The 18,081-nt window shown below is 36.7% G+C and overlaps 1 protein-coding gene and 1 long non-coding RNA gene across 2 annotated transcripts; one reads left to right on the top strand and one right to left on the bottom strand.

Moving 5' to 3' along the window:
- Positions 1 to 293: 293 nt before the first annotated feature.
- Positions 294 to 790, top strand: LOC108057363 (uncharacterized). Its single transcript, XM_017141581.3, has one exon. The coding sequence runs from the start codon at positions 365 to 367 to the stop codon at positions 728 to 730; it is 366 nt and encodes a 121-aa protein (XP_016997070.2). The 5' UTR covers positions 294 to 364; the 3' UTR covers positions 731 to 790.
- A 13,438-nt stretch (positions 791 to 14,228) lies between these two features.
- Positions 14,229 to 15,530, bottom strand: LOC138913183 (uncharacterized). Its single transcript, XR_011418836.1, has 3 exons — positions 15,446 to 15,530; positions 14,448 to 14,568; positions 14,229 to 14,317 (listed from the first exon to the last, which is right to left on the bottom strand). It is a non-coding gene; the product is annotated as an uncharacterized lncRNA (long non-coding RNA).
- Between the last annotated feature and the right edge of the window lie 2,551 nt (positions 15,531 to 18,081).

Here is an 18,081-nt window from a genome sequence, read left to right as displayed (position 1 = left end):
GGTGCGGATAATTTATTAATGTGATTAGCATTGCCATTGTGGACTCGACAGAAGATCTCATGGGCCGTCTTTGTTTCGCCCAGATGAAATCATAATAGTGGCTAACTCGGAGGTGTGAAGAAGCATAAGAAGATGTTGGAAAAATATGAATTCATTAAGTTACATTCGGAGGTGTCCAACCAAATGACATGTATTGGCTTAAAGCAAATAGATTTCACAATGGACCTCCTAAGAGGCTGACTTAAATGTTTAACTAATCTGTGATAACTAACGGGTCAAAGCCAAAAAAAGATATTGTTTTAAGTCAATGTCATTACAGAATAGAAATACAAAATTCACTCGGTTTTAAACCAAATTCTAAAAAATGTCCGTGGAAGAGGCCATCTCGAACATTCCCGATGAGGTTTTAGATTACCTGGTGCAACAGCGACAGCGCGAACGGGAATTGACCATCGAGAAGGATGTTCTTAAGGAACGCATCAAAAAGCTGCAGAACATCCTAAAATTACTGGAAGGTCGCGATAATGGACTCACCTGTACCGTTTCTGGGGGCAATATCTACCAGCAGAGCACCGTGGAACAGGTGAGAAGCAGTCTGCTTGCCAATCTATCCATCTCGATGGTACTCTTCGTCAAAACCCATCGGCAGCTGGTAAGATTACAGCAAGATTTGCACCAGGACTACGAGACGGTGTGTGACAATGCCAGCAGGATCGGGACTACAAACTGAATTTTTGTTGCAATAAAATTAAATTCGTTTATAAAAAGAAAGAAAATAAATTCAGTAACCGGGAAATAATTTCAAGAATATTATTAAATATTAAGTAATGGAGGCTAAATCTCATAAGTTATTTAATAATCAACTCATTTTCCACTCTTCTGACCTCATGTTCCCCAATTTAATCACGTAATGTTTCCCAGGGAACTCGAGGAGTTTAGCCAGTCACTGATCGAGTTGATAGTGCTGACGACAGAGCCCAAAGACAATGGGGAGTCAAATGGCAGTTTTCAACTTGAGCGACAACATGGATCATTAAAGGCATTAGTGTCAGCCAGAAGTCAGCAAGCCAAGCAACCGAAAAATATTTCGACTGAATTTTCATAGTTGAATTTCCCTATGAACCGAAGCAGTGGCGGTGAAGAAGGGGGTCAGGTGGGCAGAGGTGGCGTAGAGAGGCGTAGCCGAGTCACCTTGTCATAATTAAATTTGTAATATTTGTCTACGCTTTCGACACCTTTCCCTGTTCCACGAATTCTTCGCATCCCCACTCCAAAATCACCTCATCTCCCCTTTCTTCTCTCAACGCCTCCGCAGAAAAATTTTGGTTTCTTCTTAACTAGCCATGCCCTTTAAAGTGGGCTTTTGGATTATCGTAGCTTAAAAAGTAATGAAATGCCAACATTTTAAAAATTGACACTACAAACTTAATATTATAAGCCCAAAAAATATGTTTTAATACCCAACATTAGGAAGTTGGGAACATTTTGAGATCTCTATAGTTTGGATGATGATGATATATAATTTCTGTTATAATCATTTTCGAAAAATTATTTAGTCATTTGCTTTTCGTTGGGCTAAAGTTGGGCTAAATAAAAATAAATTAATAGCTATCCTTTAAACTGAAAATATTTAAATACATTTTTTTGTATGCTTAAGAGTAGTTCAACCTAGAGATAATGGGCAAGGCGGTTACTCTCACCTTTATGGGGGGATACACATGTAACGCGATAGGCGTAAATTGGAAAAATCATGGGCATTTCATCAGTTTTAAAACTCTATTTCTTTTTTATATTTCCGAAACTGGTTCCGCTTAAGTCGTTTCAAAAGCGAAAAGTGCGTCGGCTTTGGTAAACCCCATATGTACCATACATACACACATATATATTTTCCTCTCATCTTGGAAGCCCCTTTGGAGCCTTTGTTGTTTGTGCTTTGTTCGACTTTCTTTTGTGTTGGAGTTGGTTTATTGTTTGGTTGCATTTTGCTTTGCACTGCGCTTCGTTGCTGCTATTACCATTGTTGTTGTTGTTGTTGTTGTTCTGCAGATGAGGTTGTTTGTTGTTGCTGTGTTGGCACGTGCGTTAAAAGCGTGCCCATGTGGAAATTTACTGCTCGATCTTGTTACCAAAGTGGTTAGTGGTATAATTAAAATGATGTTACTCAAGGGCCAACACGATTTTCCGCTGTTCAATTCTATTTAATTAATATAATTAGAAAAATTAAGCATGCGTCTGCATTTTTCAGGGTGTTTAGCGGTCAATTCTTCTGGTCTTAGTAGTCTTTCTTGGTAAATAAATTAATTAGTACAATGTATTCTTTAGGATCTGTTAAAAGTATTGTATATTTTGTTTTTGAACCGAAAAATTTGTTTAGAAAATCATGATAATTCATTTTTCTCGGATTTCTCATCGGGCATTCCAGCATTGATTGTTTTGTTTGGGGGCTTTGTAATCTTTTGAACATTTTTCTCTCTCTTATTTAATAATCCATCAATTTAAGTTACGAAAAATGAAGTAATTTCGGTGCGACTGTTGATTTGTTTGGCATTTACGGCGGAAATCGGCGGCGGCGACCCCTTGCGACTCGTGCTCAATGTTGTTAACAAGTCTGATTAATGTCCCCGATTAGCATAAGTAAACATTAAGCAAATTATGTATGGAGTACGGGTTCGGCTGCAGGTTCGTTTGCCGCCCGATTTCGTGATTCAATATTAGATTTCTTGATTTGCTGTCTATTATTTTACTTGTGGTTTTTCTATTTGGTTTTTTTTTTTGCGCTAATCAGTAAACAGCCGAGCGCCAACGAAATTTAGGAATCGCCAACGGGCCCCAAAGTCAAATCAGTGCTGGAAAAACTCCAACACCAATAACGGCTGTAAACAACCTTTAACGTTAATTAAAAGTGTACACACAAATTTGCATTCACGACAAAATTGGTTAACGAAACATTTATACAGTCAACCATCGATAAGATGGAGGAAGAAAAATGAAAACGCAATTACGTTTTACTAATTAAATTTTAGTTCTACTTTTTTTGCAGTCTTAGGTCCGTTTGCTCATCCGTTTATTAAATTTAAAGTAATGATTAAACCTTGGAATCGTATGGAAAATCAGGCTTTAAAGCTTCCTTTAAATTTAACAGGCGGACGAGAAGTCAGCCCTTAGATTATAATATTGTGCCATTTTTTTAAACATTTTTTAAATCATCCCAAACCGAAATTAACACGAAATATTCACCAAAATGATCTTAAAAAAAAAGAAAAAGATAATTAACTTTTACAATCTCGATGGTAAGGTCTTGAAATGTACGGATAATTCTTTTAATAATCGAAATTTTTGTAAATTTTCCCAAGGTAGGAAGTTTGGCCTGTACTTGGAGCATAGACATAAAAAATGAGCTAGGCTGGCCAACTCGCCTTTTTGATTGAGTTTGTCGGCGGATTTATGCGCTGACCGCTGCTGGCGGCGATTTGGCGGCTTTAGCAGTTTTGGCGTGTTGAAGCCGAACGCCGTCCCAACTGTCAGCCGTGATAAATGCCGCTGGAAATCGGTATTCTGTATTGGCCGCATAAATAATTCGGATGTAATTGGAAAAAGCCGCTGTGATTATTTTGACATTCGTGCCAGCTCGCAGGTGAACAATTTCTGCATATGCCAGAAATGTTTTCAATGAACATATTTTTTTTAATTTCCCATGATGACTCTGACCTTTCCGTAACTAATTGCAGTGCCAATTAGTTGTTTTATGATTGAAAAGCTTTTAGGAGTTCTGATAAGATTATTGAATTAATTCAGTAATTGAAAATCCGCATTTGCATTGCTTACGTTACTTAATGGATGCCGTGTTCTAGAATTAATTAAGCTCATATTAGCTCATGGGAAAACAATTATTTATAAACAACTTAAATAAATACTTTGTAAATATGAATATATGGAAATGGGATTAATCCGTAAGCCAGGAACTTATTTTCGAAAAACCAGTTGTCATAAACTAATAAAATATTATTAAATAAAATAATATCTATAACAGCTACAAATAATTGTAAATATTTATATTTAATTATAAAAGATTTTGATATTGAGAATACCAAAAAATACGTATAAAGCTATACAAGCTAAAATAGTCAATTTATCCCATAAAACGTATTAATTAACCCACTGGACACCTTTGCTATTTCGCACATTAAAGTTGTCAATTTTTCATATGAGATACTACCTATAAGGAAGTTGGGTTCCCACTCACAATCCAAGTTCAATGGCAAGCAGTAGTTTGCAGGCATTCGTTATGCTGTCACTCACCTTTCTCTACCGATTCATTCATTCATTAGTAAAACTAAATTGCTGTAGTTTCGGATTTGGCTGTATCGTGGAATTCCCCGCAATTTTTGTGGCTGTAACGAAATGGAACCAAAATAAAATGTAAAGCTGTTTGATTAATGGCATTTACCAACTGGTGAGCAACATTTACGATAATGATTGTTCAACCGATTGCGGGTCGAGAATAGCTAAATAGGTGGACTGCTTGGCGGGCCAAGTCGGGCCATGGGCATTAATCAAAACCTTATGAAATCGGGAAATAAATCGAAAGAGGCCAAAATGACGTTCCATCTTCGAATCGAAAACCAAGGGGGCACGTTCTGCTCGTGCGACACTTGCCAAGCGCCCCCATATTCGGGAGAGCTTATATTTATGCCCATTATAATATAGGCACGATCCCACTCACATTATAATGATTGCCATGATACCGCAGAGGTGGCATTTTGATATGCGATGTGCTGCCAACGCCAATGACGCCCCCATCGCTCTCAAGCCTGGCCTAATCTTTTTTTGTGTTATTTCTTGACTTAGTATGCATAGACTATGGCTTATATGGCTTTGTCTTAGTCTTCGATTCCGCATCGAAATCGAAATCCACAAGTTTTCACATCGCTCCGGTGGCGTTTTTCGTGCTAAGCGTGCGTCTGTGCTCATTAATAAAACCACTGCTATGCGATCCTATCCCAGCTGATATATATCCATTCACGTAGATATATTTGTATATCAGCCTTGCACGGTGGGGCCAATGAACTGGAAATCCACCCCGAGTTGCTTTGCATTGGAAATTTGATCCCAAATGGCCAAACAAATTCCTTCGCAATAAATGAAAGTGAAAACCCAGCTTGAAAGTTAGACGATCTTGTTACAGAACTGTAAAGTGCTGTTTACTAGAATTTCTAGGCTGCAATACGTTGCGAATAACCAAATTTAAATTTTACTTTATGAAAACCATCAATCTAAAAAATGTATAAAATTGTCTTAATTTCCGAACACTTAATCCTAACAAAACAAAGATTGAATATATCTTTAACTACATACATCCATTTCAATAAATGCATATCTAATGTTATAAATTTGACCACCAGAGGGAGGTCAAAAATAAATATATACAAACTAAAAAAAAAATCAAAAATTAAAATAGTTGTAAATCATAAGTTTGAAAATGAAACTTGATAACCATAAATCATACGTTTTAGTTATTAATTGCGTTCGGCTTCCAGGAACTCTCAAATGTGTAAATCAACAGCTCCATTGACTCTCGAATTTCACCCCATTAGCAATGGATCCCACTGTGCCGCCCGCACAGCTCCGCCGAAAAAAAGCGACTTTAAAATAAACTCCAACCTCAGGCCTCTGCGTTGGTGTTGCAGTTTTCGATTCGGATTCGGGTTCGAGCCTGACTTTGAGTTTGAGTTAAAGATGGAGCCGAAGTTGGAGGTGCAGTTGCAGTTTCGCTGTTGGCCTGGCCAGCGATTTTAAACGGATTTATACGGCGAGCACCGCCAGTTTTCGTGGCTGTTTTTGTACAAATTTCCTAAAGGGTTTAGTTTTTGTTTCTGGCTGCACTGCAGTTGCGTGGGCCAAGCCATTGAGCAGCGTCTTTTTCCATTTTTTTCCGATGTGAGCCGGCTGCTGCCGTTGTGGCCATAAATTTGTTGGCTGAGGTTTTTTCTTCTTATTTTTTGTGGCCGCTCGGTGGCTGCCGTGAAAGTTGCGTAAATCAGCGTGAAGTAGAAGAAAAGTTCAATAGTATTGAAAATAATTGTAGAAAGTTTTTATTTTTTATTCGCCCCCACCTTCGCCCTCCCAGCCGCAAAAGTGTTTATGCAACGACCAAGATACATAGATAGATACGCTCGAAGGCGTGTTCCAGCCTCAGCGATCGAACCTTAATTGACTTTCGTTTGTCTCGCGATATTTGTTCAGATTTTACATAAACCAATTGAGATTTCAACTCCGAACGCAGCGCAGATACTTGAGTCTTTTGTTCTCGTAGACGTAGTTGGTTATCAATTCAGCGACAAGCATTTCAACATGACATCTCAACAAATACAGAAAATAATTAATACTTTTTTATAATATATATATAATAATATAATAAAGAAAGGAGAACAAAATTTTTATTTATTAAGCACAATTGAGCTGCAAACTGACTTGGTGTTCCATTGTCTTATTCACTTTGCCTCCATATCCGTTGATATGTTAATAGCTAAATTCTTTTCCAAGGCAATTAGCTTCGATGCATATCGGATCAAAAGATTTTACTTATAACTTGTCTGGGACAAGATCTAAATTCTAAACCCAGGCGCCATGTCAACCGGGAATAGTTTAACATGCATATATGGTTATGTAATTAACATCAGGTTTATTTATTCTGAAATCGGTTCGAGCTAATGGCTCACCGACAGATATGATAATTTGTTAGTTGTCTCAATCAACTCTACTAACCTTTGACGAGTGTGGGTTAAATTTAAATTTTCAGGGGTTAACACAAAGATCTTAGGCTAGATATTTTAGGGTCTAAGGTTACGGATCTGTAACTTGATAGGTATTTTCTTATAATAATAAATTTATAAAACACATTTTATTAAAATTTTCATGTTTAAGCTTAAGGATTTGAATAATAGATTGTAAAATCAAATTTAGCTTGGGTTACATTTTTTCACATTCCTGTGTTAAGCCAAAATTATCTTAATAAAGGTATTGTTTTTCAGCGAAATTTCTCCGTTTTTTAGCACACATGATTATGGGTTCCGCAAGATAAACTCATTAATAAACCAAGACTCTGATTCGAGCACATTAAGCTGTCCATTAGCGTAATACATCAGCCGTCAACAGTCTGTAATTTCGATCTGAAATAAATGCAGGACTGAAAGTTCCAGCGTGGTCGACTTATTTCATATTCCCCAGCGATAACTGACACCTCTTATCCAAGTTGGTGGACCACAAAACCGGCAGCCACCATCGGGCATACGTGTCCGACATCCAGGCATTAACCGTGTAAGCTTTAGTCACCGATCCAGTCCCAGGTGCCCCGATCCGATCCCAGGCCCAATTCGGTCGCATCCGTGGTCAGCCAAGTGTCGCAGCTGACCCACATTCCTCGGGAAAAAACGAGCCACCAAACTACTACCCAAATAAAATGTTAATAAAATGAAATCAAAAAATAAATTACACAAAATGGCAAAAAGAAAATCCCAGCCTCGCCTCAACCGACTGACAGAAACGGTTCGTCGTTGTCGTCGATGCCAAAAAAAGGAAACCAGTCGACAACTTTATGATGGGAACAAACCAAAATCACCAGCCAAAAAAAAGCAACAAAAAATTGTTTTGAAAATCGAAAACTGCGTTGACGTCCGGTACAGGAGCAATTAGGCGGCGGTCTTATCAACGTCGCTCAGTTTCGTAAATAAATCTCAGCACCCAACTACCGTAAGTAAATTTCGTACACAATTTCAAAGCAATTAAGGGGCGATAAGATCGAAGCCTTAATGCTCTCTTGGAAAAAAAATAATGTATTATACTTCAGAAAAGAATTTTACGTATGATCAATAAGTAAAACAACCTTTAAAAATTTATAAGTTAACTGGCTAACTCTAAGCTCAATTTTGCAGACCTCTTCTTGTTTCAAAAGTTTGTATCAAACACAACAACAAACACAAGGATACCCCACAAAAAAATATCTCCGCGTCTTTAAAAAAAAAAATCTGAGAACTGAAAAAGTAACGTACAATAAAACAAGAAAAAACAATACCCCAAAAAAAAAAAGAAAACATCAAGTTTGCATTGCCTTTAAACGACCTTCGCCATTATTTTTCTTTTTGTTGTTTTCTGATCGGTTACCTTTAAAAGTATTTCGCTGTTGTTGCTATTTTTTCTTTAACATACAAGTGGCTTATATACACCGCTATATGTGTGTATATAAATTTGTTGCGGATGCATAAAACATGTTACCGATCGCTACGGAGTTGCCTTTGCCTCCAGGTAAACCCAACTCAGTTTAACCCATTTTGCACCGTTTTTATGCCGCTTGATGAAATTTAAATAAAATAAAATAAGTTGGGTTTAAATATATTCTAAAATTTATTATTTGCTATAAAAGTTGTACAGAATTGTAAAAAAATTAAATTTTCTTAAACTAACATATGGTTAGAATACATTTTAAAAATACTAAAAATAATTAATTGTAAAGAATGAATACGTTTTCCAATTTCCAAGCCAAGTTTATCAAGAAAGCTAGTGATCGCCGAGTGGTCCCCAATAGGTTAACACATCTCAAGTCAAATGAACTCAGCTGACGGTGCGTGTTCATCCGCTGGGCCAAGTTTCCATCAAGCCAGGTTGGCAACATGTAGCCAAGAAGATTGGCAACTCCGCTTCCATGTTTGCCAATTTCCAAGAGTGGCGTGATTTCTCTCCCCCAAATGTGTGTGTGTATGTGTTTGTGGAGCATTTGAAGGTCGCACAATGTTTGTCAGCAAGGAGAAGGGAGGTGGGTGTCAGGACACAGAAAAAAATGGTAATTTCTTTCTAATATTTTGATCAATATTTCAAAAACTAATTAAGAAATATATAAATATACATTTAAAAATTTTGTAAATTGGCTTTAGTTTATATGCTACCTATTTTAAATTTTAAAAATATTTTATAATATTTCGCATGAAATGATTTTGTTTTCTGTGTACTAAAAACGCGCCAAAAAACATGGGAGAACCTGAAGCCGCTTTCAGTTCAATTTTCAGTTGCACCTAATGAATCTTGAGATTTATGGCCTTATGGTGGGCTATACGTTTTTTCCGTTTTGGAATTTGGCTGTTTTAGATCTAAGCCAAGTTTGGGATCTTTCAATCTGATGATTTATGCATTTGGCAGAGCTTCGAGCGCATTGGAAATTGCTTTGATTGATGCTGGCAACACTTTTCCAGGAGAAAAGCGTATGTGAAAGAAATAGCATAATCTCTACGAATTATCTAGATCGGAAAAGTGTGAAATTTTACGCTTTAGGAAATTTTTGATGGGCAACAATTTAGTACAGATCGAGAATATTCAAAGATGTATTAAACAGGAATTTTATTTCTAAAATTTTAGAAAAGTTTGTTGAAATGTTTTTTAACGACGTGATTCATATATATATTGGAAGACATATAAGTTTAACATGATAATTCCAAATTAATTAAAATTAATCTTTAATAAAAAAAAATTTTATTCTATACTTAGTGTAATTCATTCGCGATTACCAAAATCGAATTTTAAATTGCATTTAATCCCCAATAACTGATTGATTTGCCCAATTTGTCATTAAAAGCGCCGGTCGGCGATATTTATGCGTTTATTTATATGATTCGAGTGGCAAGTGATATGCGTGTGATTGGAATCCATCGCAATGCGAATTGACACCGCCTTTGCACTTGGCTGCCACAAAAAGTTGCTCGAGTGGCCGAAACCCCCCGATCTCGAATTCACATGGCCGCTGCATTTCAGCTTGGAAGGCGTATCGGGTTTCCACTTTGCCTTCGCTGCAATCATTTTCAGCTCACTTCCAGTGTATCTCAGCTTGTCAATTTGTATCTCAACACGGCTGGCTGATAAAATGTTAAACTAAGTGACAAGCTCTGGTCAAAAAATTAAAAGAGAAAAAAGATGAGAGGCAGAGGCGCCCCCAGGGTCGTTCACTTGTCTAGCTACGAGTATTTTGGTCATTTTAGGTAATCCAACAGTGTTTCAAAAGAGCCGGGCAGCCCTTCATTTGCCATTTAAGGCACAGTTTGGTGGGCTTTCTGAAGGTCAAATCGCAGCGCTTCCCATGTAAATTATGTCAATTACTCCGCTCGGCGATCTTTAAGCGTTTGCATTACTTCAGTTGTCACGACCTTAGTTATCACCTCAAAACACTCGGTAAAAAAGTGTTAAAAGTAAGCTTTACCTTCTGGTTTAGCCGTCTTTTTTGTCTTAACGACCTCTGCACTCTGACGTGCATATTGTAAATTCCGAAAAATACAGCAAAAAGTTACAAACGACCAATTCGTTAAAGCTGCCACAGAACTCGCGAAAGTCACAAAAATAAATCAAGTGAAGGTCGCAGAAGAAAAAGTTATAGATATAAGAACTAGGCCTTTAAATTACACGATAATTAATATACATTAAAAAAAATAATTAAATAATACGTAGTTAAATAAATAAATAAAAAAATAAATAATTACAATTTTTTCGAATAACACTATTTACAATTATTTTTTCTGCTTTATAAATTATAACTTATTCAGAGTTTCTCACAGGAAATAAAATTTCACATCTTTGGGATTACATGGCCTTTATAAGCTCTGCGGAACTCCGATCTTTGGCCAACATATGCGATGGATTTTTTCTTGAGACACTCTGGCTGAGTTTAAAAGATGTTTTGTTTTACATTCGAAACAAAGCAGCGGCATTCATTGAATAGCAAAACTGGCACATAGATACGAAATACACGCACTATTTATACATACAATATGATTGTATTTATTCACAAGTTGAGTGTTATTGAAGCGGAAGTGCAGCGTATGGCAACATTTTAGTCCATCTTCTCGTTTCTGTTGGGGCAGCAAATGTGAGGCCTGCTGCCAGATGATTTAGTAGGCGTTGCAAACATTCGCCATATGCGTGCAGCATGCGGCAGGCAGCCACTTAAACTTCTCTCATGCCACGAAAAACAAAAAATAACAAAAACAGAAATCAACAGCCAGAAGAACAGCGCGAGTTTCCTCACTTCCCCCGACTGCTAAAAACATTTCGCACCAGTAGTAAAAAAAAGGGTATATTCCGTTAAAAATAAAAATTTAAAATCCAAAATGATTGTTCTAAATACATGAAAAAAAGCAATTAAATTGGGGAAAATACAAAATGTATTTAAATAATCCATTTTTCAATTTATGTTGAATTAAAAAATAATATTTTATAATATTTTCTGCATATTTTTCTAAGTACTTATATCACATTTCTTTCAGTGTTCCTTCCTGTTGGATTATGCGGACTGTCCCCTTATGAATCCCTTTGAACCCCTCATCTTTCAGTTCGGGCTCATTGGAGGCAACGCATGCGCAAATTGCTCGCCGACTGCTCTGGCAATAAATTCATAAAAAATCATTAAGCAGAATTTAAGCATCCACAAGATGCAAACTTCTTCGCGCATATGAGCAGGGATTGGAAAAGGGATCGGGATCGGAGTCGGAATCGGGATTGGGATCGGAGTTGGGTTGGGCTGTAAGAGCTCTGTAATATCGATGCCGGTCGCATTAATTTCAAGCTTAAGCAAAGCACTGTTGGACATCCCCTATATAAAAGGTATCTCAAGCACATGAACCACTCGTAAATTTGGCTCAGCAGAAGCGAAACGATCGTATTGGAAGAAAAACAAGGTGAGTCAGGATAAAGATGTTAGACAAACCCATAAACTATATTAAAAGTGTGCTATTATCGCTGTTTCAGCTTTTAGATGTTATGGCCTTAAAATGCCACTTTAAAGCTTTGTTTACTATTTCGTATAAAATGAGAGGTAGGTCTGGGCTTGTGATATAACAACTCCCCACATTTTTCTGAAACCACAATAATAATATTGTATCAAAAGAGAAAAATAATTACCATTATTTAATCTTTTTTTAAAGAAATTTAATATTTGACTGTGTTTATTAATAGTGTAGTGCCTGTTCCCGATTGTAGATTCCATCCAAAGTCAGCATAACCGATTGGAGTTTTACAACTGAAGCGCGTGTATTAAAAAATAAAAAAAAAAACAGAACAGAAGATTTGCATGCTGGGCATGAAGAAGACTGGAGAAGAGTCAAGGTTCCGCAAGAGACAATAAATGACACCACAAAACAGAAACGGAATGAAAACAAAAATTATTTTAATTTTATGCTACGTTCTGTGACTGTTTTTTGGGTGTTGTTTTTTAATTTTTAAGCCCAGCTTGGGGAAGGCGTCAAGCGAATTGTTTGTTTATGCGAGTTGACAGACCAAACAAACCGAGGATAAAATTTGAGATGAGCCGAGGGAGTGGCAAATATGCCAAGCTCGATGCAGAAAAGATACCGCCACGACGTTGCGGACCGAAAAGATATAAGTTATAGAGATAAAAAATGTGCATATGAGAAATTTATGCGATATTCGCGCTGTGAATTAACATACAGACATCTTCAAATTAATGTTGACACTTGTCTCCTCCCCAGATCACTGCGGCCTTACCCTCCGCCACTCGATTTTATCTGCCCAAAAGAACTCATTAGAATCCCCTTTCAATTTAACTCAAGGTTAAATTCGCTGGTCCTCTACCCTCTGCAAATTTATTATTTTTTAATTTTTCCCTCTGTCTTCTCACTCGTATTCTTCCTTCGGATCTCAGCTTTATATATTATATACCCAGAAGCTTCTCTTCCAGATCAAAAACAAAGGAAAAAAATAAAAGGGGATCTGAATTCTGATAAATTTTTCAGCTGCTCTTCCATTCAGTCAGACCTTTTGGCACTTCAGAATTTGTTGTTTATCTAAATTTAATTTAACTTTCGTTCTTTATATTAACATTTTTACTAATTTTAATTTTTTATTTTTATTCTCACTAAGAAATAAGTAGGTCCTATTAACCCACGATAAGTCCCTTGATATACCCATTTATAAGCTGTAACACTGATCTCCTCTCAACTTCAGCCATCTTGGTACCGAGTCTAATGTAAGACCCCTTGATTCAAGTGCCTCCAACTCCCGATTCCAGCCACCCTTCTCCACCCTCCTTTTCAATCCTTTCCCCCATTGGTTTGTTTATGTTACACCATTTAGGTTGAACCAGGCTTTGTGACGCAGATCTTGTTGCCTGCACTCTCTCTCCGGCTTAAGTGGCCGACGTCATCACTCCACTCCGATCCACTCCCATCCAACCGACCCCCAACCCCAGCCCATTCCATCTGATCCGATCCTATCCTATCCGATCCGATCCGACCACATGTGGAGTTTGTTGTGCACACACACACACCATGGCCAGCTAAGATCTCCATGATCATAAAGATCGTGTCGCTCTCACTATACAGAGAAAAAAGTAACATTTATATGATTATAAGTACCTACCTATAAAATCTCGATAATAAACTATGAATTTAATAGTATTACCCCAATAAGATACCTTACCATACATTAAATAACTTAATAAAACTTATGATTTCGAGATAAGTATGTTTAAGGTAAAACTATAAAATAAAGTTTACTATTACACACATTAAATAAATAACAAAGAAATAACAAAATATTGGTGCATCTATCTTTAATTAAAATTGACTTAGCACAATATTATTTTTTCAAGTGTGTTCTGTGTTCTCGCAAATGTTTGCCAATTGCAACAGCAGCTACGAGTTTCTTTAACCGCTCTCCCGAGTTAAATCGCGGCTGCCGATCTTCAGACTAAGACAACATTTCTATTATTTATACCCGTTCGCAGGCTTTGCAGATTTCTTCCAGTTTTCACACTTTCCTCAGGCTCTGTAAAATGGCTGCTACGGTGCATGTAGCAATTAAAAATAATTTGTTTAGCTTGTTTTGTGTCAAAAATCATGAAAATACATCATAATAAAAGTAATGTTGTTATCAAAGGTGCGGCTCTTACACTGATAGATGCGATATCTATATCTTCATGTTTGTTGCATATTATTTGTATTCGTTTTTTAGCATGTTCAGCGAATGGGAATCATTTGTCGGGAGAAATTCGCTTGGAGAAACCATTGAGAAATGGGGGAGATTTGCTGGGATTAACCTTAGATTGGGGAAATTAATCTTTTTTATTAAATATCTCAGAAAAAAAGGTGGTTACAATAACCGGAATTTTGTATCTATTATTATTTTCTAATATAAAATTACTATTTTCCAACTTTTTATATAAATTCGGTTAATATGGATTATATAACTTCCCGGGCTTCGACCTAGACCTTCGTCATGAATTCCGGAACTGGTTTACTGACTGCAAAGACGGCTTGAAGTGGCTCTTGAAACAAAAAAGCACAAAAAAATATATCAGCAAATTCAGCCAAATGTAAACTTATTTCCCTCGCCCGAGTGGCTTTGATTGAAAGGCAAATAAGCTGCCGGATTCAATGAAAACAGAGTCTACTCACAATCCATGGACTCCGTGCTGGAAGATATATATGATGAAAATCCATTTGACGACGGCGCTGACAGCGGCAACAACAACCACATCGGCGAGCATAAATCATTTGCACAGACAGAAATGCAAATCTTTGCAGATTAAAACAAAAACAAGGCGACTGTATAAATAAACATCAGGCGAGCCAGACACAAAAACCTAAACCTGTCAAATCCGCGATATCGTGAAGATAAACCCCAGAGCCGGACGGTCCCCCCTTGAGTGCGTTTTCCCCACCCAAAATATTTGTTTTAATTAAATGCCAATCGCCGATCGTAATTGCGGCACATTAGGTAAAAAATGGTAAAAAAAAATTGAGAAAAAAAACCTAGAAAAAACTCCCAACAAATCACACAAAATATTTTCAAAAATATCTCTGACGTTTTATCTGCTCAAGTTGAAATCAAAGCGGACATTAATTGACCAGCAGAGATTAGCCCGGCGACTTGAGAGGCTGAGATACCACCGACCATATAGAGATCGTGAGGAGAATGGCCAATCGCCAAATCTAAAAATCTAAAAAGGTCAAAAAGATTGTACAGGAGATCAGCAATGGTAAAAATCAAGTTGAGGATGAATATCGAACGCTATTTTTGTCATTTTCCCAAAGATGAAAGTTTAAAAAAAAAGTTGAGCCATATTAGGAAAGATATAATATTTAAGGAAGTTATTAAAATGTAAAATAAGTTTGCATTGATTAATTTGTTTACTTATAAAGAAACAAGTAACAATTGCATTTGCATCTTACTAAACAATTTTAAATTTAAGCAAGTCAGCATATTGTTATTATTCTTTTACCTTTAAATTGCTATATACAAACAGCTCATAAAAAAATTAATTACCAACACACAGAAAAAGAATAAAAATAAAATAAAAGAGAAATTAATTGGCATTCCTTCTCAGTTGGCGAATATTTAAAAATAATAAATACTTATGCATAATGTCCAATAAAATTCTACGAGTCATTACCACAAACTTTAATAGCCTGAAAATGTATTTTCGCTCTGTTATTAAATTCAATAATTATAATAATTATTGGGAATGCTAAGGCGGCCCAAAAAAAACAATGCCGAATGCAGCTACAAAACAACACAAAAAGTGGTAAGTAAATGAGACCTTGACTTTAAAAACAGTTGATCTTTTGCATAGACTTGGCTTGATCCGCAACGATCATATTAAAATTGCCAATTAAAGGTCCACCACACGTAACTCCCCTCAAAACCCCATAAACTCCATATCGCCATCGACTCACTTGCCATTGTGCCGACTTTTGTTTCGAGGCAATTAGGCGAGAATATTTTTATTTGTTATGGTAATTACATTTGCCGTATTTCATGCTGCCAGTAAAATAACAGCCATGGCAATATTTTGTTGATTTGAGCTTGAAAACTTGAACAACAGCGAATGTCGACAAGGTCAATGATGGACCGAAGTTTTGGAGTCGATCTTTTGGGGCGTCGCTAAGTGATTTCTAATAATCAGCTTGAATCGTGTCTTGCCTATAGAAGGTTGTCTGTGATTTTTTAAAAAATATAAATATTGGTTTGTGTTATAAAGCTATGAAAATTTGGTTCATAAATGGCGATTATTATCTTCAAAATGTATCTTTTTGCTAAGAACTAAATGTATCCTCTAGTGCAGTAGACTTCAAATTTATTCCAACCCGTTTAGTATTCATATCTCTGTATATTAGCAATCAAATAAATAGTTTTCCTATTATGAAAAATGTGTTTTATATGGAACTCTGCCAGTGACACTCTTTTAGCCATATCAACTTGAATCAAAAGTACTCTTGAGGCCCACACACAATATTTCATTATAACTAATGAACGTTGCTTGGCGCATTGACAATTAATCAAAATTTAATTAAATAGACAAAATGCCGCATTAAAGTATGCACTTTACATTGTTGCTTTTGCCATGGCTAACAATTTATTGTGCTTGCATATTCAGATGCAAATCTGTCGCCAACGTGCAAAATGTTAAATTGTTTTTCCAGCCACCGAACAGGCAAGTGTGTACTCGTACTCGTACTCAAACCCGTACTTAGACTCACACTGGTACTCAAACTCACACTCATTGGAGAGGTTTTGGGCCAGGTTAGGTTGGTTGGTGTGTGGGCCGCAATTAGTGGAGCAGGAGGTTGAATGTGTGCGGGCCTTAGCCACTTCGAATGACAGTGACAGCAAAGTTGACCGGAGCGCCTTCTAAGCTCCCAGGTTAACCTGAAAAATGTAGTACACATTGTTGCTGGGAATGCAAGAATTCTAGTTCTTGAGGAGAGCAGAATCAAGGTTAAAATTGTTTTCTCCGATTTTCAGATGAGCAGCAATAATAAAAGATCGCGGCTTAGTTAATATACAAAAAAAAGTATTCCAAATATTTGTAATTTTTCTAAAATAAATTTCTTTCAAGATCTATTTTTTATTTTTTATTAAAAGGAATTGCTCCCCAAGTGTTTATCAAACCTGCTAAAAATATTTTTGAAGCAAAGAACTTTTAAAAAAAATTAAGAAAATGGCTTAGAGCCGAGTAAAATAGTTTGCAAAACTGAATCAATCGATGCACGAGCTCAGCCAAAGAGCAAAGCCACTTGTAAGTCGAAATACCTCCTATAAGCAGGCACACTCATCCATGGCCACTGACTAAGAGCTAGAAGAGCATTTGAAACAGCGATCATTATCAACGACATGCGATCGAAGCGTGCAATTTGAGAATTTATCGATTTCCAATGGTCGAATGCGATCTGCATAAAAGGTGGGGATGTGGAGATGGTGATGGGGACGGAAAGTTGGCTAGAGCATGCAACGTTTCATGCAAGAATTCTCAAACATGATTTCGTGCTCTCGGCCAGATGCATTCATTAATGCATAATTATAGACAATTAAGTGCCGGCCAAGTGGAAGATGCCGAGGAGTGGGGTGCGCTAATGGTGACGCTGGAAATTGCCGATCAGAGGAAATTGCAACAATTCGATCGTAGCCAAAAAAGTGTCTCAGATGAGCTGCAATCGATGCGCGATCAAATGTATCTCTGAATGGATGGATATCTTGTATCTGGTATCTTTTGTGGTTTTCCTTTAGCGATTCATGCAACGCGTGAGCGATTTGCCTGTTGCAATATTTCAATCAATGCACAGAAAAAAAGGAATCTATTAAATATGATACAATTTCAGTAAAAAGAGATTTTTAATTCAATTAAATCTTTTTTAAAGTAAGTTTTACAGATACTGATAAAATTATAAATTTGTTTACCTTTTTTATTCTTATAAAATCTGGATTAAACCAATCTTATTTCTTTCTGTGTTCTTTGCTGTTTGTTTAGGCTTTTAACGCTTTTCAGCTTGACTTGATTTCGGGGCGATGTCGAACTCGTTTTCCCACGTTGGAAATTCTTCGATTTGCGTGCAATCGCAATCTCAACTGACACCTTTTCAGATTTCCCCCCTCTAACGTTCCCCTTTCCACTTGAGATAAATACCTTGCCATGGAGAAAAACACATTTTGCAGCCACATATGAGCATAAAGAAAATTCTTAGCCAATTGCTTGATTGCGGAGTGCAACGATTAAAGAAAAGAATGCCATGGAAATGCCTTGTATGAAGG

The sequence above is a fragment of the Drosophila takahashii genome, chromosome 3L, assembly GCF_030179915.1.
Source record: "Drosophila takahashii strain IR98-3 E-12201 chromosome 3L, DtakHiC1v2, whole genome shotgun sequence".
Taxonomy (NCBI): domain Eukaryota; kingdom Metazoa; phylum Arthropoda; class Insecta; order Diptera; family Drosophilidae; genus Drosophila; species Drosophila takahashii.
This window is presented reverse-complemented; position numbering and strand designations above follow the sequence as displayed.

Excerpts from the sequence above, each read along its gene's own strand:
- LOC108057363 (XM_017141581.3), top strand. The coding sequence starts at position 365 with ATGTCCGTGGAAGAGGCCATCTCGAACATTCCCGATGAGGTTTTAGAT.